This window comes from Seriola dumerili, unplaced genomic scaffold, assembly GCF_002260705.1.
Source record: "Seriola dumerili isolate Sdu_G_001 unplaced genomic scaffold, Sdu_1.0 BDQW01001850.1, whole genome shotgun sequence".
In the NCBI taxonomy this organism is placed as follows: domain Eukaryota; kingdom Metazoa; phylum Chordata; class Actinopteri; order Carangiformes; family Carangidae; genus Seriola; species Seriola dumerili.
The window spans coordinates 123,605-151,546 of record NW_019176105.1 but is presented as its reverse complement, the minus strand read 5'-3'; the positions used below and the strand labels follow the sequence as shown (position 1 = coordinate 151,546).

At 39.5% G+C, this 27,942-nt stretch overlaps 1 protein-coding gene across 1 annotated transcript in view; it reads left to right on the top strand.

Annotated features, from left to right (window-relative positions):
* The window catches only part of LOC111239080 (glucosidase 2 subunit beta-like), a 120,346-nt gene that overhangs the window by 5,871 nt on the left and 86,533 nt on the right, over positions 1-27,942 (top strand). Inside the window, exons 6-8 of the mRNA XM_022768848.1 lie at positions 4,197-4,326; positions 11,336-11,402; positions 15,824-15,902. Of these exons, the coding sequence (XP_022624569.1) occupies positions 4,197-4,326; positions 11,336-11,402; positions 15,824-15,902 (276 nt within the window). The remainder of the gene's footprint in view (positions 1-4,196; positions 4,327-11,335; positions 11,403-15,823; positions 15,903-27,942) is intronic.

The window sequence follows — 27,942 nt, the reverse complement described above, 5'->3', positions numbered from 1 at the left end:
AATGTTAACTGTATCAGTAATATATTATGGAAAACTGATCCTGGATCTACCTTAAATGATCAAATCACATCTCTACTCTCTTCAGTGTGCTTTAACTATTTGTGATCCTATTTAACACATTTCTTTTACTAAATTTTGTCAAACCTTTTGTTTCATGTGACCATCTTCAGTTTTGTTTGCTATGGTTTATGGAACAACAAGCCCGAGAGTCTGCAGCCACATTAGCTGCTGTGTTAAACCGTACTTAGGCACAGTGGTGATTTGTGAACATGGTAAACATGTTCAAAAGCACAAATGACATCCCCATGGTGGTGCTGGGGAAAATGCCGAGAAAGGGGGGGGTCACCAAAGTCATTACATTGTATTGTCTGGGAAACTGTAATTTCTGTACAAACTTTTGTTGCACCAGTAAAATGCTGCATCTGTAAGATATTTGCTCATACATTAGGGTGCAAAGTGTATCCTGTACCCTGCATAACAAATGCCGGGGGTAGTTGGAACCTATTTCAGTCAAGCTGGGGAACCCATTTACTATGAACTTTAGCACAAAGTGATGTATGTTGCAAGCTAAGTTCTGGGTACACTGCATTGGGGATTGTTTGCCCTGGAATACCATTGTTCTGGAGGCTGATATTTGGTTTTCAGCACATGTCATTGCATGTCCTGGCCGGGGCACTTAACTGCATGTTGTTTTTCTCGTTACCCTCTGTCTTTTTATTGTGGTCAGCAAACAAATTATGGAAGACTGCCCCTCAAATTATCATAAAATGTACCAATGTGCTTTTACTTTGTAGGCTATTGTGAGTAGATATTGTTTCACTTATCCTCAATAGATTTAATTAACTTTTCACCTTGGCTACCTGCCAGTCAGTAACTGTTGTGTTATTACCTGGCTTGCCAGCTAACACACTTGATTGATAGGGACATTGGGGTTAATTTGCTTTTATATGTGTTGCGCTCTGAGAATTCCTGGTCTAAATGAGCAGCTTGTGCTCTATGATATTTTTGTGACCAAACGTGTTCATGGCACCTGCTGCTATAGGCATCTGCTGTGCAGTTTGCAGCACCAACCTTAGTCTGCTGTGCAGTTAGTTTCTGCCCTGTCAACGTGATACGTTCAGCCTGGTTTGTTCAGAACTGCCGAAAAGCATTTTTTCCAGCCATTAGCTCATAGTATCACTGTGTTTTAATTGATCAATTAATGGCATTTTAGCATAATAAACATATCAGTATATTATGATTGTGTTTAGAATACAGTACAGCTCCTCTCCAAACAATTCATAGTTTGTATTGTCATCTATAACCCATCAACATCATCATATTCACCTCCTGCTATCAGCTTTACATTCTATTATATATTCTTAAGGATCTCAGTTGTGACTATGCTTCATTTGCACCCACTTTAAATCAGTAAGGAGTAAATGTTTGGGGGGTAAGTCAACACAATTAAACAAATACCTGAGTGATCAAGCCCATTTTGAACAACATCAACACACTCCTTTACCGAGCTTCAAGAGGAGCAGAAACTGCTTCACAGTTTTTCCTCTGCTCTCCATTTACACACTTCGTTCAACAAGCACTAGGCCAAATTAGAAACTGGAGCCCTGGAGTTCGGTGCAAATTAAATTGGTAAATTTGGCAGCTGAGGATGTCTTTAGATGTTTGTAAGTTATATTTACTGCTTCAGCGGTCCCATTACTTAATGCATTATGGTGCTTTAGGAAATAATAGTTGCCCTCCCACCACTGTTAGATGGTCAAGTCTGGCTCACGTACTGCAATTTGCAAGTTAATTTTCCCTTTTTAGTAAAACTGAAAATTGTAAGACCAGAGCATTGTTTAACAGTTGTTGAAGTGTAGTTATGGCCATTTTAACTGAATATTAAAATGTTAAGTTGGGATTCTGCTGCACATTTCAGGGTTTTGACCTTCTCAGGACTTATCTTATTTTGTGCATTGATTATGTGAGAAATTACTTTATTTCAAGTACTTTGAAGCACTTTACAACGGCGTTTGTTAAAAAAAAAAAAAAGAAGTCTTGTTTAAAACATTTTGCTGTGTCCTGAAAGATACAGTTGAAAAGATACCACTTATTTGACAACAGGGATTTTGACTGAAGGCCACTTTTTGCCACACACAGTCACAAGCGTGTCTGATTTGCCAGCTGATGGTCTCTGAGTGTGTACCCTGCACCCTTCTTTTCTGTTCTGTTCTCTTTTTTTTTTCCTATGTTTTTTTTTTTCTGCGGCGGCTGATTGGCAGATCGAGGCTGAAGTGTCACCCAGCTCTCCGAGCCCCGCCGCACATTGTGATCTTCTTCTCTCAGTGTGTCTCTGTTGATATGGCAGGGTTACCTCCGGGGCCTCGTCTCAGAAACCTTACACAATGACTCAAAAGTGAACTCTTCCCACGGTTCAAGGGTTAAAGAAGAATCTGTTGTTAAAGAGACGGCGCACTAGAAAACTTTTTAATCAAATTAAAAGCCTTTACACAATGAATGCTGAGTGTAGCGTGTCAGTGCCCTACAACTGGTAGAAATGGGAATGCTGCGGTTAATTGAATACAAATTGGTATTCAATAAAATCCTCTTTGTGGAGGTTTTTGATTATCTTTCTTTTGATTGGCCCACTCTAAGTGTACATTTTAAAGCAGGAAATGGTGTGCAGCAGTTGCCAGTCTTCAGTCCCTTTTTAACATGTTTTTCTCTACTTAAGCTAGCTTTGTCAGGAGGAAGGTTTTTTTTTTGTTAAAACTTTATTGCAGCTTTCCAAGAGTTAATACAGCAGGGAGAAGTCTGAATACTGCTTATTTTTAAGATGAGTATATGACTAAACAGGTTTTCGTTTTTAGAGAGCTTAGATATTTTACACAACACAAATATGTGTACATATGTGCATTAATTTCCAGTGTTTTATACAGTGTTTTAACACAGTGGAGGAACTTTTTTACATGTTCTGGGTCTTATTCACTAGTAAATATGTTCTTGTTCACTCAAAATGGAGCCCATAAATCACTGCAGCAAACTGGAGGTGGCTAAGCAAGCAGCGTGGCCTAGAAAGGTAGTCATCCCTATCCGAACCGAGCAGAATCCATCACCGCATTATGAGAGTCTCTGAGGAGAGATTGGATGTTAGTATTGACACACACACACACACACACACACACACGCGCACGCACGCACACGAACAAGGAGCTGCTGCTCTTTCATATTAATTGGTCCATTACGGAGAGTGATGATAGGTTATGCTTGGTTGTCAAAAGCTGTCATATTTGGTGTGACAGCAACACCTCCTGACGCAAGTGATTTAAATAGTCCATTGTGCAGACCCGAGTGTTGTCACACAAGTTTTTGTAAATACACGGGCTGGTTCTGGTTTGGAGGTAGATCTACTGATGCATAAAGAAAGATAGGCAAAGAGATGGAATTAAGAACAGAGGCATATTCAATCCTAAAAACCTGGTACTTTTGAGGCTGCGAGTCAGTTGTCTTCACGCCAACAGTCGTGAGGCTGTACTTTGGCACAATAGTTTGAGCTAAATGCTAATGCTAACGTGGTCACACTGACAGTGCTGACATGCTGATGTTTAGCAGGTAAAATTGCTAATTGGCCCTTAACACAAAGTACACCTGAAGCTGGTGGGAATGTGATGAGTTTTGCAGGTATTTGGTCATAAACCAGAAATACCAGATTCTGACCAAGTGACCAATAACTAATAAAGATCTAATCTAATAAAGATGTGACACTTGGCCAGTTTATATGCAGACTAAATGTCACTGTAGAGTATATGTTATTTGGTTAGTGTCATTTGTATGTTAATGTGCAGTGGATGATGGCTGCAATTTACCAAAAAAAAGGAGCCAAGATTTAAATTATGAGCTAAGAGTGGTGGGAAAGTTACATGGCTCATTTGAGTGAAAGAGAATTCATCCAAAATTTCAAGATGGTAATGGCTTCTTTCATTTTGGGCTTTTGGATTTTTATATATACTACAGTGGCCCAAACTACTATTTAAAATTGTGCTTTCTCTTTAGACATTTGCCACAAATTAAGGATAACATCAGGAAAAAATATGAAGAAGTATGATCATATCACTTACTTGCAGACTGACTGTAGGAAAGTGTCCGCAGCAGCTGGAATGTTCATGCCATATATTCTGATTGTAGATGTTGTTTGTCTTTATATCGTCTCTCTTCAGGCCCAGCTCAGAGAGCTTCAGCAGGTAGCTGAGGACCTACAGATCAAACTAGAGGAACACAGAAGGAAGAAACACGAGGCGGACCGACTCAAAGAACAAACGTTAAAGGCACTGGAAGCAGGTGACAGCGGTAAGTGTCATTCAGCCCTTAACCTGCCATGTTTTAGTTTGAGTCCATTTTAAGCAATCTGCTCAATCCACAGAATCGCTTCAGTGTGCAGACATTAGGTGATTGTTATGGCCACCACAGGGCTGCTTCCGTTTCATTTCAGCTCCTTACATTGGACAAAAGTAAATTGACCTTAGCGCCTCGGGCAGGATGGTCAGGATGACATATGGTGGAGGACGAGAAACAGCTAGAAGGGTTAAATACAGATGCCTGTGCCATTGAAATAAATGGGCTGGGAGAGGAGTGCTGAGCAACAGCATATTGCAGTCCCGCAGCTCTCCTTTTACTTTCCCCAAACCTTCAGAGACAAGTTGCTTATGACTCACAGGAAAATTCCCTTATCGCTGCGAGCACAAGCTGGCTCGGCATTTAAGTGACGTTCAGACTTGCGTATGTGAATGTACAGAAAGTTGTGGGGCTGGATGGGGAATGGACTCAATCATTTTTTCCACTGAAGTCTGTAAGGATTTAGAGTCATTACATGTGTGTGTGGGCTAAAGCAGGGGAGAGAGATTGGTGGAGTTAAATGAGCTCAAGGTTTGAGATTTTTATATTGTAGCAGAAGAAATATTTAAACATTCCTATTTGTAATAACCTATAAAGCTCACTTATATTTAACACAAATGGGAAAGTGGCGCACAGTCTATGTTTTTCTTGTATTTTTTTTCATCTGTCATTCTGCGGTTTGCTTGTCAATATATCAAACAAAACATTTAAAATGGCACTTGTCTGCTTTTTAATACATTGCTGTTGGATTTGTCACGCTCATCCCTGTAGTCATGAAATGTTGGCAACTGCCTCGTGTCAAACTGCCCCTCAAGTAAAAGTTTTGATCGCAATAAAGGTCATTTGACTTTGGTGCTTCGTCTGAACGTGCATCCATCGTGCTTCCCACTGTGCGAGCTGATCTTTGCTAGACGTCACTGCCCCCCCCCCCCACGTTCCTGAAGCCTGTCATCCCTTTTCTTCCATTACTGCTCATCATCAAGGCGTAACAACCATCAATTTTCATTTCGGTGGTCGCGTTGGCATGTCTTGTCCATGTTGGCTATCCATCTAGGCTTTTATTATGCACTTCTAATGACAGTTTGTGTGTGCGTGTGTGTGTTCCTTTGTGTGCATTGAAGTTTGAAGGGAAGTTTCAGAGACTTTAAGGCTACTTATCCAGCCTTTTTTCCCCCTTCCTGCAGCATATGACATTACATGTTGATTAATACTTGAATTTTAGTGAATAAGCACCATTAATCTGCCAACAGTATAACTCAGCAAACACTTTATGGCTCCCCAATGGGCCCGACTGTTATTATTTTGGGTGGCAAGCTGATAAGGCTTTCATGCACATTTTGATTTCATTCCCTGAGTAAAAAAAAAAAAAAAAAATGAAAGCAGAGATTGTATAGGTGAAGTAATCAAGGAAGTATTTTTCCAACTTTTATATTTGATGGAATTTTTAATGTGATCTGGCTAATGCATAGCCCTGAGCTTGTTTTTTCAAAATACTTTTTCAGAAGAGCGACCTAAGCAGTTGTGAATTTATTACCTTTTTTTAATTGCTTTTTTTTTCCTGATTAAAGTGCTAGGCAACAGTTTGGGATCACTTACACTACCGTTTTAAATGATGCAATTTCTTACAAATAGCATATCATAACGTAACATTTTACATTTACATTCTATGCTTTAAGATCACACCCGTATTCAAAGCAACTTGCATTCCCTTATAACAGATTGAATTTTCATCTCAGATAAGTTTCTTGGACCTCCACAACACTCATCGAAACTCACAGAAATCAGCAAGTAAATGGCTGCAGTTTTCTCCATGTTATTATATTAGAAACCTTAACTTCCCTTAGACCTCTTTTCACCCCCGATTAATACATGTGCATGTTGTATACATGTCTCCTACTCATACATTTTGGTTGCAAAGTGAACCTATAAAACAGTTTCCTTAAATGACACTTAAACTTCAGAGGACCCATGAGGGCAAACATTGAGTTACCTTAATTAAATATAGCAACATCACAACAAAGAAACACACAGTTGTTCATGTCTGTCCCTTTATGACCTGTCAATAACCCGTGTCAAAATAGGAATGAAAGGCCAGAAGAACAAGCAGCTGAGCCTGCAAAGAAGAACTTTCCCTTTACCGCGGCTGTCGCTCAAACATGTCTCCAGGGCTTCATGCACAGTTATTGAGAAGTTTTAAAGGGCCAGGTTATTTGTACCCTCAAAGAAAATGGCACAATGTGTGTAACATGGTGAAGAAAATATTGTAGGACTTGGAGAATTGAGATATAGCCTGTCCTTCCATTATCCAAGTGGTACATTTGGTATTCATGGTCTTTTACATTTTGTTAAGCATGCTGGGAAATCAGGAGTAAATCCTCATTGAATAACAAAGACTTTGCTGTTCTCATCTAGTCACAGCAGACAGTGATCATGTGTGCTTGTTTTTTGAAAAATTCCCTCTTAATGCCATCCTTGATGAGCTTTGGGTTCACGTAAAGGTTTCTTCCTTTTCTAATGATGTTTATTTGATATGATCCCCCTCATATAAAGTCATACCGTATTTTATGTATCGTACCGCCTTCAGTGGTTCGCCCCAATATGCAAAGCTACACTGTCTGGAGTTCACCCACAGTTTGAGGGGATTTCCTCAAGTTCATCGCTAATCCACTGGTTGACCTGATTTCTCTGGCGGACCGTCTTGCAAACCATCTCCCTGCTACTCATGTTTTCCAAAGGTACATGAGTGCACTAATAGACAGCCCATAGCATGAATTAAGTGTAAGGAAAGGACAGGATGCCTCAGCTGTCAAACCAGCTTAGTTTGTCGTCAAGGATAAGATTGAATAAATAGTTCTCATTTTTCTTAGCTCTTTGAAACATACATTTTTGTAGAACCGGAGCATGGCATATGTCAAATCCATCATTACACAATTATGTCAAATATGGACGTAATTCATGGTCTGTCAATTGAGATTTGACAATCGTGCAATTTCAGCTCTAATTACATCCATTTCTGACATAATTCTACCATGCTAAATATATTAGGGTTGCAACTAACACTTATTTTCATTTTGGATTAATCTGGTGATTATTTTCTCAATTTCCTGATTAAATCCTTTGCTTCATATTATCTCAGTGTTTCATCATTTCTGAAATATTAATGTGAATTGCTTTTTTTTTTTTTTAAACAGCCATTGGTCTAAAATCCAAATATATTTAGATTACTATCATATATGACAAAGTAAAGGCATCAAATCCTCACATTTGATAAACCTGAACTAGTACATATTGAGGTGAACATTTCAGGTGTGTTTGCTAGAAAAATAACAAACAATTTATCATTTACTAAATAGCTGCAAATAAATTTTTTTTTGATTGAGTAACTGATTAATAAACTAATCGCTGGATCTCTAGATTCTACATTCACGTTTCACTTTTAAATCTAAAAATAGCTTAAAGTGTAGAATTTTTGATGTATTTGTGTTACGAACAATCCATAAAACCACTATGTTGCACAAAAAATAACACCTTGTTGTAGTCAGACAGTATTACTAGAGTAACTGACTAAATTTTTGACTCATAAATAATAAAATCGCATTCATTTAGTATAAGGCCATGTGGTTCTTAGAGTTAATTATCACACAATAACACAAGCCTCTCTGTTCCCCTGCCACACTTTAGCCTAAACAATATCATCATTGTTTGGAAGGACGAGCATTATTGTTTTTACCACATTAAAGGAGAGTCATTTGATTAGCTATCAGAATAAAAGCACGAAGTACAGAAAAATAAGACTTGTTGACGCAGACCAGAGTTACACCATTTACATGTGATCTTTGTCGGGATATGTTATCTTGATATTGAAATCTGATTACTGGCCTTTTTATTCACACCTGATATGAATACAAATTCCTGCGACCTCGATTTTTTTTTTTTTTTCTTCCAGCATTGTGATTGGATCTCAGTGCGCATATTATGTAGGCTGCTCGGTGTCAGATGTTGTAGTTTACATTGACATTGGAGCCCACTTCTTTCATACCATATAAAAGACCAGTTACTATAAATGGGGTCAAATTGAAATTAATACCAATACAGCATCTGTGTGAAATATATTTCATCATCGAGGGTGTCTTTGTATATTTGTATGTAGCCCTACATATGCAGGGTTTTGCATAAGGTTGTATAGATAAAAAAACAAAAAAAAAACAAACAAGTAATATTCAGTGAAAAAAACACAGTATTTGTCTTCCAGTCTGCCTCAGAGGATTTCAATAGAAATTCCCCTGAGGATAATCTGGATGCAGCAAATCCAGTGCCAAACATTTCATGTTCCTGCAGCGTTGATATATTCGTATTTCTCCCTTTGATAAGACAAGAATCATCATCAGCATCTCATCTGCTTAAAAAATTTTGTTTTAATACAATTTCTTTAAAATTAAACACAAAAGTGGGCGCACAATTTAGTGCACTGCAGTATTTTTGTTATTTTTCTTACCTTCTAAGCAAACATTGATTTCTTTTTTTTTTTTAATATATATATATATATTAATATATATATATATACATATTGAAGATTATGCATTAAAAAAAACTTGAAACTTGAAACTTGAGACAGGCAATCCAACTTATATAACTTTTTATTGTTCAAATGTTTTTAAAGACTTGATTAGAAAACAGATAGTGGAGACAAAGGTCAATAAAGGTCCCTGGCCACAGTCGAACCGGGGACATTTCAGTTTATGGTCAATGTCTTAACCCTTAAGCCATGTTAAAAGTCAACTGCTAAAGATGTTTGAGTTCATGAACTGTATTTTCTACTATATGTATCCACAAAACAAGCCAACCTGTAAGATGAAATAAGCAACTGCAAACATTGTGAAAAGGATAAGGTGAATTTTGTAGCTTCTTGCCATTCAAAGCTTCTGCCATATCAGGTCAGTTTGTTTAAAATATCCTGAAAAATCATAAGTGGGGACCTTGAGGCGTCTGCTGAGAATAAGGCATTGGACTCTGTCACTGTAATCACATCCCTGATGAATTTATGAGCAAATTTCATTTAGTAAGTCTTTGATTGAATGCACTGTGTAGGATAAAACACTAATTTACACACTGTCTTTGTATTTACAAAGTCTCCTCTTCTCAGTTAAGTAAAAGATACAATACAATACACCTGCAGCCCTTTGACCCATTTCCATTTTTTCCTCTCACAGAATGAGGTAATTTCCTGCCTGGAAATATTGCTTATAGTGTATGAAAGAATACAAAATGTGTGTATTGTTAGCCTTGGAGTGCAGAGCCTACAATAACAAAGAAAGCTTTATATGGATAACATGGTCTGCAGCCCAGGCAAAGATCTGCAGTCTCCTGCTGATATGTTCCATTTTCTCTGTTCTCTTTGTGCCTGTCTTTATTTTACGAGTGTGCAGTGCTATCGCCAGGGCAACATGGGCGGATGAGTGATGGTATCCATTAGTAAACATAGCCCCCTATATGTGCCATTGGCCTAAAGAGCCAATGTCTTGAACCTCCTTTCTCTCTTTTCTTCACCCTCCTACTCTCTCCTCACTTATTTTCCACATTCTTCCCCACTCTTCCTCTTACCTTTTACCACATTGCCCACCCCTACCCCAACACCCCCCTCTCCATCTTTTTCTCTCTCTGCCTTCCTCTCCTCCCCTCTCCATCTATCCTCCTTATGGTTGTTTTTCATAGCTACAGCTCTGCAGTGGAGGGAGGGATGAGACCATTTCTCTTCCTCCTTCGTGCACTCATTTTTTCGTGAGACACAGTGACTAGAGGATGGGTTGAGAATGTCAAGCATTAGGTTGGGAATAGAGCGCTGTTCAAACAAAAGAAGAGACCACTAATATGACAGATGCTGTGTGTATTGCAGAAGAATATTAGCAAATCTTGTTTTTTCCCCTTGGCTGAGTAGAGTCAACAACGGGGGTGAGGAATCTGGCTTCTCTATAGACGTTTGCTGCTTCCAGTCATATTGTGGGTGACAAGATGTGGTGTATAATCTTGCATCTGTTAAACTTAAATCCAAAAAACAGCATGACTTTATAAATATGGATTTATGGTTCATTTTGGCAAGGCTGAGTTCATGAACTGGGGTTTATTTATTTATTTATCTATTTTATTTTTTTAAGACCCTTTTTTTTTTACACCCCCACAGTACACACTCAACACAGACTCTCTACTGTACATTAGAGGGGAAAAAAAATGCTAATTTCACAATTAGCTTTTCTGTAATTAGTACGGAAAGGTAATTGCGGCGGATGTGCAATTAGCATTATGTAAAGTGCTTTTCCCCAGACTTAGGGGCCAATCAGTTTGCCCCCTTACATTCTCCATTCTGCTGATGATGTGGGAGATGCTTAGTGTCGAACATAAGAGAACTTCCTCTCCCTTCCCACTCCAATGAATGCGATTCACAAAATGAATCAGTTGGGGTCACATGCTCGCTGGAAAAGGGGGTAGAGGAAGTTTTTGCGTCTCCTTTTCATCTGCACTGTGAATATGAATGGAGAAGAGGGAAATCACTGTCATACCAGCCGTTCCAGCACAAAGCCTCCTGATTGCATTCTGGACTCTGACATGCTTTTTTTTTTTCCTACAGGGAAACCAAATGTTCTTGCACAGCGTGACTGACTCATTGCCTGATTGCCCAAGAACCCCCCCCACCCCCCACCCCCCCGCTCCCCATATTTTAAATCCAACTCCAGCTCTGTTCTTTTCTCATATCCCTGCCTCTCAGTTTGCAGTCAGATGGATTAGTGTTTATTGCGCTGATTGGTGATTAAAGAGAACATCCTACATAATTTTGTTATAAAAGATATTGCCTCTTTGTTATCACGGCTCATTGTGCTCATGATGTGAACTGCTAGAATGTGGTTTCTGTAAACTATCAGGTATTTTTGCATTAACCCAGATATGATTTGTTTTTGTTTTGTTTTTTTAGGTCTCAGACATCAGAACAGCACAGTAAACAGCGTTTTCCAGTTACTGGACAGCAATAAAGATGGCAGGTAAATAACATGCTGATCATTTCATTGTTGACATTTGAAAACCACGTGGCCCCAGTTTTCATGTTTGTGTTTTTCCCTGCGCTAACTCATTTTTAGAAATGTCTGATGTGGGATTCTTAAAATGTTAATAAATAATAGAAATATGCTGTAATAATAGTTTGGCTGGATTTAGATAAAAACGGTGTTGGCAAAGGTTTTTAGATGATAGGGAGTCTTTTTTTTTTTTTTTGAAGGCCACCACTGATATTTTTATACTGAAACAGTTTCTCCCTCAGGATTTTACTCCTGCCAGGGTGAAAATGCTTCTGTCACAGTATTTAGATTGCTATGAAATCCAATACTAAAGAAATTCTTAAAGCGTATTTGCTCTCAGTTTTGGGCTTTTCTCCTCCTTCTGTGCAGGTTTAAAAATGTAGCACAGCGGGTATGAAGACTGGGGAGTGTGAAAAGAGCAACAAGGTTGAAGATTTCAAATCTCACTTCACCTTTTTTCTACCAAATGATCCACTGAGCTTCTCAGGCTGAACTACTGGTTGCTAAAATGAGCAAGCTTTAGTGAGATGTATATAGCTCAGACAATATGACTGACATTGTCATTTCAAATCTTATTTTAAACTATAAAATACAAGTTAACAACTCAAGAAGTAGGGCTACTCGAGGATCTCGGAGTCTCTAAGATTTCTGGTAAATTTAGGTGTTTCAAAATGTTTTTCAATGGTAAACTTCACTGATTAATTAATACCAGCTAATTACATAAAATTGCACAAAAACTGAAAAAACAGCCATCCTGTAGAGCAGGTATTTAGTTTTACATACAGCATGAAAACAAAAATAGTTTTGCGTAACACCCTAAGGAATCACTGTACTGTCTGCCATTGTGTATAAGAGTCGATTTAAGAAATATTACCATGTCAGATGGAGCCACAAATTCACAGAACTCATGTTCACTGACTTGTAATTCTCAAAGTCCTCAAGAGAAAACCTGCTTATTGAACAAAAACAACATAACAGATGAGTAAGATAAAGAAGGTCCAGAGCACTGGGTTAAAATGGTGACTCTTATTTTGGCTTTTACATTTATTCTGTCTGCTCATGCTATAAGATAAATGGGTTTTTCACGAGTACCCAATTCACATCAATATGTATATGTACTACATTCATTAGTTCCACCTTAACTTCTGATGCAGTGAAGTCTCATCAGTCTGAGTTGAGTGCACACATCTCATTCCCTGAAACTCCTACACCTATTTGTTCTTCGGCAAACTTTAAAAAGTAATTCATTGCTTTATTTGTGTTCTTTAATCTTCATGTCCCAACAGACCCACTTGTCGCTCCAACCCCCCCACCCCACAATCTCCCAGCTTCCCCTCAGCCACCCAAGATGCCAAACATGCTGTTGTGAGCAGTGTTTAACCACTGCCAGCTTTAAAGAGAATGGCATCCATTTTGCTTTCCAGCAAGATACGTAAATTTGCTGTTGACTTGCAGAAACATAGAGCGCGTGGTACCCAATGAGCCTGTCCCCCTTCATGCTTTTTCTCCACTGCTTCCTCGCCCTCACCTTCCCACACCACGCCTGGAAAAAAGAAAAAAATCAATACTGCTTAAGCTAACTGGGCATATTCTCCCAGAAAGGAAGTGGGGCTGGGCATAGTAAACTGAAAGCGCTATAAAACATATGGCTGCATCGAGGATGAAGTGCTTGTGCAGCGATTTTCCAGGGAGCGCTATGTGCCCACTTATGCATTCCTGCGCCTGGATGTGTACCATTATTCAGCCCTTCTGCCCCCCCAATCCCTTCCTCTTCCCTGCCCAGCCCTGCCTCCATCCATCCACTCTATCCCCTCCATCCCAAGTGGTGTCTCTCCACGGGCTGCGCTTAAACAAACACATTACTAAGCTGAAATATCTGCAAGTGCCGCTTATTCCTATACAGCCATTGTTTCAGTCCGTCAGTCAATGGGATTCGGTGAGCTGGCTATCTTGAGGCAGGACATGTATTGATGCCCTTTTGAATAAAGCAGGAGGTGGAGGCTTTGTATATGTATGCTACATCACCATTTTTTCCTGTAAGGCTCTGCAGCTCACACACCCAAGTGTCAAGCTTGATTTAGCTGCTGTTATGATAAATGCAAAGTCAAAAGTCACCGGTATACCTGCTGCTTGCTCATCGCCAGGCAATTTGCTGACTTTGAACCGGATTAGCATGCACATTGCAGACTCTTTATCTTGTACAAAAAAGCTCCTGGCTTTGTCCCTAATGACACTTAGCAAAACACTACCCCGTTCTTAATCCACGCAATTGGAATTGCTAATTATCTTTAATGCAGATTCACAGATAATTGTTCTCTCATTTATACTGTGAACTAATCTCATTTTTGTGTCCATTTAGCCACCAATAATTGCTTCATGGAAATAAAAAATGGCAACAATGTTTTTTTTTTTTCAGGAAGTTTTGAATCCTCTCTGAAATACATAAGATTATGTCAAAAGCTAGCATGCTGCTCACGATCAGCATTATTGTATTTTAACTCTGCAGAAATGTTGTTGCTGCGTTTGCTACATTTGTTGGTGAAGATTCAGACTGAAAGTTTCTTCCTATCAGTTTGTACTATGGGGAAAAATTTCTCCCCCACATATTGGTCATTAAGGTAGCTTGTGGACTCTCTCACCACCATTTCATCCTCAACCTTCCCAAGCACCACACACAAGTGCAGCCCACTGTGCCAGCTGGCAGGAAGTTGGCAGCCCAGTGCAGGATTAACTGGTACCAGTATGCCGGCCTATAAATAGAGTCTACCAACTGCTTCAGGAAATGAACCATGATGGAGCCTCCCAAAGGCCCACGAACAGGTTGTGCTTTTTATCCCCTCCCCTCTGTCCAGATTTATCAGTGCATGTGTGTGTGTGAGAGTGAGTTCCCTAATGTTCAACACTGTCTCTCTCAGTGAAACCTGCTGAAGGTGTGCATTGCAAAGCACCTGCTCCTATGATGCCATGGTTTATATGTATATAAATGCCCTCTGTGATTGGGGACACTTTTCTTTGCCTAAGTTTTTCAGAGCTGCTGCTCTTGTGCTGCCTCACAATGCAGAGAGCCATTGTTTTTCTCCAGCACTTACCCCAAGCATTGATCCTCTGTAGTGGAACAAGCTATTCGCTTTGTATGTTTGCCTGCACTTCCACTTTTGATGGACTCCCGGGATTGATCTTGGCTATGCAGTCATTATCTCAGCTCAGTAGTGTTAGTTTAGGTGGAACCTCTGGAAGAAAGACACCAGCAGGGAAGAATGGCTGAAGAAAAGCTTTAAGTGTTCTAGGATAAGAGGTGGTGTGTGTGATTTTGATTGTGCTGTGTGTAGTGTTGTGTTGTCTGGCAGTCAAAATGAGATAGGGTAAGAGGAAAGAAATCTCTTTTACACAGCCTGTTCAAGGGAGGATTGTTGCGCCATTACTCCGCCTCACTGTTCTGTGTAAAAGGTACGAACATGGAATGGGGGGCGTTGTTGTTCCACCTTCATGCCGGCAGCGCAGGTAGTCACAGAGCCAGATTGACATTGTTGTGTTACACGTCACGCCTCAAATTCCAGGATGCCGGCATAAAATCACATATAATTTGTCGGCGTTGTTTGGTTTACTGTAAATAAGCAATGGTGGCATAAAGACAGAGATCTCCTCAGCGGCAATATAGCTGTATATCAGTATAAAAGGGGTTAGAGAATCTGAGTATATACAATGGTGAATGAGCCCATTCTGACGAATGAGCTTACCCAAAAACGAAAATGTTCAACTTGCTCTCACATCAGGTGAAATACCAGTAAAGTTTGTCTACGTAGAAAAACAGAAGTACAGACTGGTTCATTGATAAGTCAGATAACTCCAAACGGCTTGTGCACCAAAATCTATGTCTTGTGAAGCCAAAAGATCATTCTTCGTATCAAAAAGTGCAATATTTACTTCATATCTTCAGGGTTTTCCAAACTCAAAAAACCAAAGTCTCTCTATAGCAAGTGAGGTTGAAATGTCTTGTCAGTCCTCAGGTGCTCTGGCATACATACATACCTTATGAACAGGTTATTGGTCTCAGTTGCAGTGGTGAAGGCCTCAATGTGTGTATCATGATGGAACCAGCCAGTTATATACTACTACTACTACTGCTACTGCTACTACTGCTACTACTACTGCTACTACTACCTAAAAACAAACTAAATTATCTAATAATACATTATCTAAACATGTAAATCATAAATCATGTGAATCATTATCATTATTATAAAATCATTTTATTGTAGGATCAAGAAAAAACAAACCTGACTGGGATATGTCTTGTCATTGCACTAAATGACTAACACCAACTCACACTATTGTCATCTGTTTTTTTTTTTTTTTTGTTGTTTTTTTTTTCCTTTTAAACACAACAGTATAACAGTGGATGAACTCCAGGCTAAAGTGGCACTCATCCATGATGAGGAGCGGGTTCTCTCTGAGGATGAAGCCGTGGTAAGTTGTCTTTTATTCATACAGTTTATACTACAATGCTGGCAGGTGTAGTGAAAGGCTAACGAGGATTCCTAACAAAGTGATGACAGATTTCGGTACCGATGTTCTATGCTAGATTAGAGAAATGAGTGTGACCTAAATTAACACCCCTTTGATGCCGTCATTAGATCAGTTAAATGCAAATGCTCTCACAGTGAAGTGCTTTATACTGAATGATATGATTAATTTTGTGACAAAATAGAGTAGCTCCCACACAATTCTCCTGAAATGTCTCCCCCTAATGTTTCCCCTGAAGGTAAAGCTGCTGTTTTTTAATATATTTTTCTCACTGTCATTTAGTCCCATTGAAAGACTAAAACCAACATCCATTAGTCCATCTCCGGATCCTTTTACAACTACCTGTGTGTGACACTCAGCCCCAAGCTCATGCATTCACGAATCTTAAAATTAAAATGGGTCACAAATATAAAATTTTTAAAAGGGTTAAGTAATTTTGGCAGTGTAGTCTTAAGCAGATGTTACACAAACAGGAATGAATAATACTTTTATTTGGGACTATTTTCAGCGGGGGATTAATATGCATTTGGTGCATTAGTGAGTATTTATAGCATCAGGACAGTGGATATAGGCGTAACTCAAAATGACAAGCTGCCTATTGTACCCCACCAACATGATCCATGCATACACCATATACCTACCTAATATTAGCTGTTTAGTTTTTTTCACGTTTACCAAACAAGCTGATATACTACACCTACATCCACTTTGCCTGCTCTGTGCATTTTGTATCTTTCTTGGATTGAGTGTCTGTCTGCCTGGGTTGGCTGTTTTCTCCACTCATACAACAGGGTCCCTTCCATATTCATTTGAATTCTGAACAGGACGAGCACAGTTTCCCAACAGTGATTTTCCCTCAAGCTGCAATGTGTGAGAACGTGGCTGTCTGTTTCACTTTAAACTTGTTGAGCCTCCCTCTAACCAGGCAGCAGATATCAAAATCACTGGCTGTAAACAAAATGGCTAGAGCTCAATTTTTCCTCTTCCTTCTCTCTCTCTTTCTTTTTCTACTCTAAATGGCAATTGGTATGCACAATCATACACACTTGCACAAAAAAAAACTGAAACAAAAAAAAAAACAGCTGCTGGGTTCTCCTACGGCAGGGCAGGAAAAGTTCAGAGATGTTCAAATTATTTCACAAATTAAGTTTGATGTATTTACGGGTAGAGTAAAAATGTCCTCCTCTCTGTTAGGGGTGACGGTGTGTATTTTGCGCTGGCTGCTTCCTAATTTTAGCTCCAGTAAAATGTCCAACTTGAGAAATTGTTTGGAGGTTGTGGTTGTGGTTGGTGTAAAACAGAAAACACCCAAGCAGCACCAGAGCTGTAACCAACATGAAAGGGATGAGAGAAATCAGTGCTCATTTGTTATTTCTGCTGTCGAACGGGGAGGCATTCCTAATGAATTCAACTGCATCTGAAGAGGATGAATCAGTATGAATATGCATGAATATGAAAATTTGTACTTAACTGCAACCACAACAAACGGTGATCAAGCTGGGCAAATTAAACAGGGTGCCATTGACAGTAGTTAACAGGCAATTTACATTAAAACTGACAAGCGGCCCCATGTTAGCACCTTAATCAAGGTCCAAGGGCAGCAACAGTTGTACCATATAATTCTGTGTATTGGGAGGGATTTAGATGAGTGATTTTGCTTTCTATCGGTCTATTAATTCTTTGTTATCACATCCTTAGCATTTCTATCTCACAAATATATTTTCTGGCAACTTTAACATTGCACTTATGTCACTGAATAGCTAGTGCATACTAACAAATATGTGTAGATCCTTCCAGGTTGATGAATAAATACCACAATTGTTGAAAGTACAACACTTGGTCTTGCTGCAGTTTTCTTTTGTATATGTTGACAGAAAGGGAAAGAGGGGTTTTTTTCTTCATCTGTGGTATCTGAATACCTTGATTACTTTTCTTCTGTCACATGAATAAAGCCAAATGTATATTTTTTTGCACGCTTATTTAATATTTTTCACTTTCACACCTTTTTATTAGTTCCCCCTTCTTTTTCCTTTCTTTTAAGAAGCTTTGGCCTCCACAGAAAATTCAGTTTCCACTTCAGCGGCCCAGATAATTCAAGAACAGAGAGGATTTTCAGGAGAACAATTTGATGATCAAAGGAGGCACTCCACTTGGGAGGGAAAAGGGATATTCTGAAGTGGCGCTAACTTGGTATTCTGTCATTATGTTATAGCCCTCCATTCCTGTAGAAACCGCTGTTAATGTCGAGTCAAGTTCACTCACATTTAGAAGGTAATCATAGGCATCCAAGAAGAATGTCTTGTCACTGTCCAAAAAATACCGCCGTTCTCGTCGAGCTGTCTTCTTTTTCAGTACGTTAAACACAGCATCAACCTGAACACATATCATTTCAATACCCAAACTGAAACATTTGCACTAAATCAGCATCTTGCAACGAGCGGGCTGTCCTCCCTATTGGCATTAACCATAGGAAAATACATTCTCAGAAGCACCGATGTGTGACCAAGCTCAGACTGTAGCTATGAACAGAGGAAATTGCCTTCTCTCAAGAAATATGCATTAGTGCAGAGGTGAATTTCACTTATCCATCTACTACCCACCCGCCTCCCTTCAAAGCCCCTTACCCAGTCTACCAGAAATGGAGAGACTGAGCATAGAATATGTTTTTCTATTTCTTTTCAACAACAGAAATGCAAGAAATCCCCTGATTAAAAAAAAAAAAAAGGCCACCTTTGGTGTTCAAGCACCTTTTGGCGTCAGTAAGAAGAGAGCAAAGTTGGAGGAATTTCACTTTTTAAAAGTGTGTAGATGAAAAACATTGCTGTCGAGCTGTCTCCTTTTTCAGTATGTTAAACACAGCATCGACCTGGACACATATCATTTCAATACCCAAACCGAAACATTTGCATTTAATCAGCATCCTGCAAAGAGCAGACTCTCCTCTCTCTTGGCATTAGCCATAGGACAATACATTCTCAGAAGCACTGATGTGTGACCAAGCTTGGACTGTCGCTATGAACAGAGCTGCAGGAAATTGCCTTCTCTCAAGAAATAGGCATTTGTGCAGAGGTGAATTTCACTTATCCATCTACTACCCACCCATCTTCCTTCAAAGCCCCTAACCCAGTCTACCAGAAACGGAAAGAGACTGAGCATAGAATGTGTTTTTCTTTTTCTTCTCAGCAAGAGAATGCAAAAAAAAAGTGCAAGAACCAAGAGTCCAAGAAAACCCCTTGATTGGAAAAAAAAAAGAAAAAAGGCCACCTTTGCTGTTCAAGCACCTCTTGGTGTTGATAAGAAGAGAGCAAAGTTTTAAAAGTGTGTAGATGAAAAACATTCCTGTAGGTGCATGACAGGATGGGAATTCCCAATAACAGCTTGCTAGTGGGTATGGAAATCTTGCTTGTTTCACAGTTTAATAATATTGGCTATACCCCAGGGGTTCCTATATACAGTAGAAGAGCTGACATTAGTTGGTAACAAGGCAGAAATAAAGACAGTGTAGCTACTGTAGTGTAGTTGGGAGGTAGTGGTGCATGGACAAAGGGAAAAACAGAACTTTAAGGATCTCATTATAATGAACGCTTTGGCATCCCATGACTGTCTTCAGGAAATCCTGTAATGTTATAGCACCGGTAGATTCCTGTGTCCAGCTAAATACTATTTGTCATTGTTATACAGAAAACCACATTTTACAACCATGTTTTACAAGTTTATGGTTCATACCGAAGAAAATCTCACCTCCATGTAGTAGCTGTTCTGGAGCTTGAAGTTGTAATGGACTTGGAGATGTTCAGATTTCCATTTATTACTTTTGAGATTGAGATTTTTTTTGTCAGCTGGTGTCTCCAAGTCAGTTTTAATTACAATTCTGATAATTAGATACTCAATATTATTTACTAATTTGTCCCAAAAACTAAATACAGATACATTACAGTAAGTTAGTGCTGAAGCAATTATTTTTATTTTATTGTCAGTTGACAAAATTTCACAACAACACTTTTGAGAATTAAATAAGCATTTTAAAGCATTTATCAAGCAAAAAGAAAGGGCTCGCAGGTTTAGACTTCCCTAGTTTGAGGATTTGCTCTCTCTCTGTTTTATGTCTCTGTAAATTGAATACCTTTGAGTTTTGGTTGCCGTTAGGACAAAACAAGTAATTATTTTCTGACTGACTGATTGACAGTGAAAATAATCATGAGCTGCTACTCTGTACAAAGTTATGTCTAAATACTTCCCATCCATCACATCCAAACTTTATTTGTTTTAACATTAAAGGGACTCTATTAAAGAGATAATTGATATATAATTTACAGTCTTATATATTAAACAGGTAGAAACCCTTCTCTATGCCGTTGATCCATTTCTGACATTTTTCTGTCATGGTGACAGATTGACAGCATCCCACAGAGCCTAACAGCACCTCTTACAGCAAGAAGGCCTGACGTGACTCCATCTTTCTATCTTTTCAATTTATTTCACCGATATACACAAAAAAGAAACACTCGATGCCCAATGCTGCCCTCCCACCCCTAGTCACTAACCAACCAAGGTCACCCACTCGGCTGGGCTCTTCACACCATCTGTGCGAGCTGGTTGACATTTGGCCCTAGCCAACACTGAAATCTCACTTCAGAGGGGGCCGTGGCATATTTGCATTCTGTTTTTGAATGTATGTCAAGAGGTTGGATTTCAGCTTTTCTTTTATCTCAAAGGCAAGAAATAACACGTTGACTGAATGTGCAAGATATTAGTGAAGAGAGACACAGAGCGATAAATATTGAATCAGTGTGTAGGCTTTTAAAAAGTGCTGTATACTGTATAATAGCTTTTCACTTTTCAACAGTGCTGCATATAACTGCCATTTACAGAGTCCAGATATGACACTGACTGTAATTGCTGTGCATTTAATCAATACAAAAGGCCGTGAGGTTATAATTCAAATCACTGCCACGTCAATGCGGAAGGCAGGCTTTACAGTACATCTTTGCTTGATGATGTCTCGCCAGCCTCCAGAAGGGGGCAGCAGGCCTCTAAGTTGAATGCCAGCTAATGGAAAAATGGAAAGTCACATTCACAGGTCATTTAATCTCTTTGTTTTGTCATGGGCTGGGCCTCTAGTGCTGTTTTCCTGCCTCACTCTCTCTCAAAAAAAAAGAGAGAGATCCCTCCTGCTCAGAAATGAACAGTTCTCCTCTGCTGCCAAGAATTTCCTTTTTCATGCATTTGTAGGGAGGTTTCGTAAGCTTGCAGTTATTCTAGGATTTAATGCGTGTGTTCTGAGGAGATTTTTGAGGACTGCGTGTTACTATAAGAGCAGTTTTTTTTTTCAAAAACTATTTAACTTTCTGAAATGTCTTACTTTGGAACAATGTCACAGAGTAACCTAGAAGTTTAATATCTGCAGACCTAAGCTGTACTTAGGATTCCAGTCTTACTTAACTGACTATATGGATGTAGGCCATGATGTTTCTTTATAGCTTATGCACAAGCTTGCTATTCCACACTGTGTTTGCTTGTGGATTACATAGTTGTTAAGGTAAACCATGCACAGCTTACACCTCACTAACTTAGATGTTGGAATGAGTTATGTGCAGGTGAGAATCATGGTAGTAAACACTACCAGCCGTATACAGGTTTGCATATCTGTTTCTGTATTCCAATGAGATTATACTCTTGTGTTAAAAGCCTGCTGGGTATATGAGGCTCGCTGGGCTGCTGGAAAAAGGGGCTTGTCTGACGCGCACCTACCTCCTCCCGCCCCCCCCCCAGTAGCATTCATCACCTCCCATCACACGCGTCATGTTTTTGCTTCCCAGCTGGAGTGCTTTCAAGTTATATAATACGAAATGACAGGCTGAAACCAGAGGTGGAGTGATATGCGGTTTGTAGAGCTGAGCTAGAGAAAACTGACCTGCTAAAAAAACGCGGTAACTTGTCATGTTCTTTTGAGATAAGAGGACATTGAGGGGAGGCGAAGGAAGAGGAGGAGGGGTACAATGAATGATTTGGGTGGTAACTCTGAAAGACTTTATTTTTTTTATTTATTTATTTTTTTTTAATATTTGTTTCAGGCTGCACACCTGACACTCCTCAATCTCTTGCCTTGCCCTCTCCCTCTGCACCCCTGATATTCTCCACACTCGTCTTTTGTTATGTAACTGTCGAGATTGGATGCGCTCGAGGTCGCGCGGGTGGCACAGGTAATGGAACCAGTGGGAGGTCAAAGGCAAGAGAGGGAAGGAGCAACGTGAAGAGGCATCGTTTTGTGCTGCTCCAACAAGTCCTGACAGAGGTGTCTTATATCAAGAGCTGTCCTATTGATCTGTCGGTATGACCGTCTGTTTATATAGTATATAAAATATCTTTCTTTACTTACTTTTTATTTACGGAGTTTGACAATAAAAATTTTTTGAAAAATAAAAGAAGCTAAAAATAATGTGCTGTCTATAAAAATACAACCCAGTGTCAGATTCATAAAGTTGAATCATACAGCTGTGTTTCTATCGCTTTGACTTCATCGCTGAAAATTCTGTCTTACAAGCTGTACTGACAAAAAAGCCTTAAAGCAAGCTTAAGGCAATCATTTGTATTCTTATCAGCTTTAACCACTTGACAAATACTATTGATGTTGCACCCGTGTAACTGCAGCTCCCGAGAACATGGTACACACTGTACAATGGGACAATCTATGCTAGCGCCTCCCAAGTGAATGCATTGATCAGTGATCTTATACTGTATCAGAGGAACAGAAAGCGTGTCATAGCAGTGGAAGCAGTCTCTGAATATCCCCCTAACATTTCAGGAGCATTTTCGAGGGATTATTCTAAAGTAACGCTAATGTCAGAAAGTGTCAAGGTTGTAGCGAAGCAGGATGGAGGACTTGAAAGCAGACCACAAAATCAGTAGATGCAGATCAGAGATTTATTAATAAAGAAAAACACAGAGGTCTCACTAAGATGCGGAAGCAAAAAACAGGCTGGTGTTGCATTTAGAGAATGGATAGTAAATAGTAACGTTGATATAAATTTGCAAACAGTAATACTAGATTACATGCAGACCTTGTTTCCTGTGAATCCGTCATACAATGGAAGACCTTTTCAGTTCAGGGCAGCAGTGGCCGGCTCTACCACTAACAATGAAAAATAATACATGAAGAAGTAATTACAGAATGTAAATACATTTAATCTAGATTGCAGAAATAAATGGCGACTGTAAATAGTATCAAAAATGTCATGAAAATCTTCAGGAATATAAAAGGAAAATTCTGGTACCATTTACATAAATCATTTGAATCAGCTTGTATTGGCTTGTATCGGACTCCAAACAAAGGTAAACGCACAGGTAGTGATTTTGCCTTGATTAGCCAATGTAGCTGCAAAGGGACTCAACCAGGGATCAACCACAATTATGAGAATTAGACCCAGCTTGAAAAACACTGGGATTTCCCTTTTTAATAAGAGGCGTTTTCTAATTTTGATAAATATTACAAATTATACAAAAATAATCAAACTGATTAGTGCAATGATCTTTTTCCACTCTTATGCATTACTTGAAACATAATCCTTCAAACATGTAAATCTAAAACTTCAACAACTAATTTTCTTCATTTTTAATTACATTTTTCTTGAAATCATTAACTTCGAAAGCTGATTTTTTTATTTTACAACAATAGCATGCTATGATTATCACAATAGGTTTACACTTAAAGTCAATAAAGAGTTACATTGAATTACTGCCCAGCCCTACAGTATAGTTCAGTACAGCTCGTCACACATCCTGTAGATAATACAATTTGAACTGCGTTTGTCTGCAGATAAACTGCAGAGTTCAGGATTTAAAAAAAAAAAATCAAGTCACATCAAATATCCTCTGACCCCACACAGACCACTGGCTCCTGGAAGAAAACATCTTGTTGAAGAACCTCATATTCTTTGTGGGCAAACGCTTGATGTGTTTTGTGTTTCCATGGTGACCCCACCGCACAGCACATAAGACAATAATGAAAGCTCTCAAAGGCCGCAGGGGCACCACAATAGTGCATGTCCTCAACGTTTCAGCTATTGTGGCACTTGGAGGAGTTACACAACCTGACGTTCACCCTGAGAATGTTTCTTTCCCCCATCATCTCGGGGCTTTTGAGACCGGCAAAGATTGGGCTTGCTAGCAAAGGGATGACACACGGAATGACAAAACTCCTGTGTCTGTCTGTCAGGCTTGGTCTTTATCCGACTGACATTTGCTGGCTCAGGCTCATCCAGGCTCTGGAGAAGCCAGGGATAAGAGTCAGACACAGATGGCTTTTTCCCTTGCAATTCTGTCTACCGCAAGTTTCAGAAGGGGGGGAAAAAAAAAATTTGTTTCCAAATCTTCATCCTGTTTTTACCGACTGAATTATAATTGCCTCTACAAAAGTATAAGAAACCAGAGAGTATTCACATACTGCACTAGTGTTTTGTGTTGTTTTTTGTAATATGCTGTCGTGCAGTGCTGTATTTTTTTTGTCTGTGCTGACCCAACCTATTGGTGATTAAGGCTTGATGGGGCTGTTACTTCAGCAGAGACATTTCTTGTCCTCTGAGTAAGTCAAAAGAACAATGCAAGAATGTGTCTTGTGCCATTTAAAACTGATGAGCCAAAGCCAGCATGAAGGAGGAGAGGGGAGGTGTAGGTGTTAAATTGATTGGCGAGAGAAAAAAGCATCTGCTTTGCAATAGCTTAACAGTTGCCTCACAAGCACGCCTGCTATTGTTTCCAAACAAGAATACCCACTTCTGTGCCGAGGAGTGTCGCCTTCAGAAGAAATGTGTGAGAGGGATAGAAATTGTTGCATAAGAAACATTTAGAAACATCTTTTTTTTTTTTTTTTCAGCTTTCCAGGACCTTGATCTATTTTCTTTTTTCATAGCTGCCTCAACTCCTTTTCTGTTCTCCAGGCAGTTCAGAGTTAATACGTGGGCAGAGAACAAAAGACAGGAGATATAGGGCTGGAGTCAGCAGCTGATCCAATGACAAAAATGGCACCGAGGCGAGAGGGTCCCAGGTGTAGTCATGACTCAAGTAGCACTCCAAGATAGGGGGTTGTGATTGAGGGGGGCAAGGAGCGAAAAAGAAGCATTGGGGGGCATCATGGGAGCTTGCGTCCTGTGTGACAAGCTGCTTGTTGTGTTCATACTCCCTGACAGCAGGAAAAGCAAAGAGACAGGACACCTGACCCCTTCGACCTCCACCAAAGTAAGATGGGACTCAGACTTCTGTTACTGAACAGCAGTGGCATGAGTGTGCACCTCTCTTCTCTCTGAATTTATTTTCGTAACGTTGGTTTGAACCGTTAGACGTCACTGGCATTCAGATACCAGACATTTTTGCTGACTGGAAAGACCAAAATGCTATGAGAAGACATTTGTGTTTGCAGTTTTTTTTTTTTTTTTTTTTTTTTTTACATACTGTTCAGTCTTTTTAGATCTGCATGGGCCTCTTACACAAGAAATCAGGTTCATCTGCAGAATGCCCACTGCAGAGACAGGCTACAGTTTGGGCTTGTAGATCTACTACACTGATTATGGGATGCCTACATGTAGCAAGTTAGAGCTGAAACTAATTGGATTGAACTTGCTAGTAGAATTCAATATAAGTAATGGTAATGCTAGTCATTAGACCTGGAAAGGTATTAGCAGAGCATTCGTTATCTTGATCCAGATTCATAAGGATTTGCTCGCTTTACAGTCAAAACCTATAGATCAGTAAATGACACAAAAATCATCTGTAATTGTCAGAATCTTACTAAAGTCCATCTCTGTATATTGGTGTGAGATATAAACTTGGGGAAAATCTACGCTGTGGCCAAATGAACGAACACAGTCCCGTATTTGTTATTGTTATTGTGCGCTGCATACAATTATCCCTTCCTCGTTGTCACTAGGAATTAGTGGCTCTCTGTGATGAAAAAAATCCAGCTAAATGGTCGTCTTCTACTGCAATATTCCACGCACCGCTCATCTTTATTATTTCGCCATTCTTTCAAGTCTAACTAGCTAAGTAATGAAGCTGTCAATCACATATCAAAGGCGGCACTCAGGGAAGAGCGGAATTCCATTATTGGAAACTTTCCTCCCTTTTCTCCCATGAATTATCCTTCGACAAAAGTATTTCAACCCTGTCTCCTATAAATTACATTTATATAAGACTAATTTGTTTTCCCAATTATGTTGCGATGAGGAACATAATTGCTGCGTGAATTATTTCCCGGGCGATGTTTCCTTCTACAGTGGGAAGAGCTACATTCACCATACATACCGCACGCTAATGGTTAAGAGGTTGTGGGAGGGTGGGGTGTGGGGTGTGGGGGTGGGGTAGAGGGACTTTGACACCAGAGACAGGGGTGCTAATCCTGAATTCTCTCTGTGGTTAGGTGTATGCAACAAAAGCACGCTGGTTAAGGTTAGGCAAAAATTGTGGTGTTGGTTAAATGTTAATACAGAGGACCCATAAAACCCTTCGCGAATTGTCGTTCCAATCTTTCCCCAACTGTAACCAAGTACTGTGAGTGGCCTAAAGGTAACAATAAAGGGGTTTTGTCGTTGTTTAGTTGCTACGAGCAGATATTTTCGGGAAACTCACAGAATATTTTACTGGTATATCAATTAAAAAATACGGCCCCGGCGGCATTACGTTTCCTCTCAAATGTTGCAACTATTAGGTGATTCCCAACTGAGGACCCAGCTGCCACCCCCTTAGTTTACCCTGTGCTATAAGAACATCACACTATTTCCTTGGAACTAAAATGTAATGTCGTGCAAGACAGAGTCGTCCCTGTATCCCTGTTGTTGCATTTTTTATAACAAAGCGGTTAAACTAAGGACTTGATTGTACTCATGTTCTCACGCTTGTATAATCTGTGTCTGCTGTGTTTGTTATAGAGTTCATTTCTATATGTACCGGGTGTGGTTGTGTATTTATGCACTTAAGTCAGGATCAGTATTGTTGTCACTCTCCCTCCCTCCCTCCCTCCCTGCTGCTTCTTTCTCTTTTCTCACGCACTCCCCTCACTCCTTCTACAGAGTGACATTTATTAATTAAATATGGTGTACTGCCGCAGGATGTGCTTCCCTTTCCACTATCTTCAGACACTAATAATTACATTGGCATTTAGCTCCGTGATAAGCCGACCCTATGGCCTTTATGAAATGTTCCCTGGGCCCGGATACTGAGCAAAATATAGACTGATGCGTTGCTATATATCGATCCATCTGCCTGTCTTCTCGCTTTTATCTTAAGAAAAGAGGCACTGTTCTTTAGCATGGTTAAAGAATCTTACAACAACACCAGCTGATTTTTACACCATTAAAGGCTGTAATTGAGCTTTGCTGGAAATATGCCCGGTGTAATTCTGCTCATAGATGGGCTTTGTAAACAAACGCAGAGCTGATGAAGAAGTAGTTTGAGGTAAATAAATGCTTCAAGCCATGGGGACCGTTTTGAATTATGAAACATACTAATCTTGTTTTTTTGCCAAACAAAAAGAAAGGTACCTCGAAAGAAATGCTAAGATGTTTTAAAATATTTAAAATGTAAACAAATCACTTCACTGCATTGATTATGCAATGATTGGTATGGCCCGGGCTAAATCTGTTGGAAGGGCATGAATCTGAATCTAATACCACTGAATCATAGTCTGACTTCCAATGACATACTGGACATATTATAAAGATACTAGCGGCAGTTTGAATAAACAAAGAAAAACAGGGAAGAGCTGAAAACTCAGCTGCCTGAGTATTTCCCTTTAAGATTATGCCTCAGCAGATGTATGTGAAGTTAGGCAAAAAGCTTTAGAGTATTAAGTTTGACTCTGCTTTACTTAATTACTTTGCTTCAGGTGGTCTAATCAGCCTGATACATTGTAAGATTATTACGTGGCTTATCAGCTTCAGGGATGTATCAATTGATGCTTAAGTCACAATTACTGTAAACATGCATTTAGTTT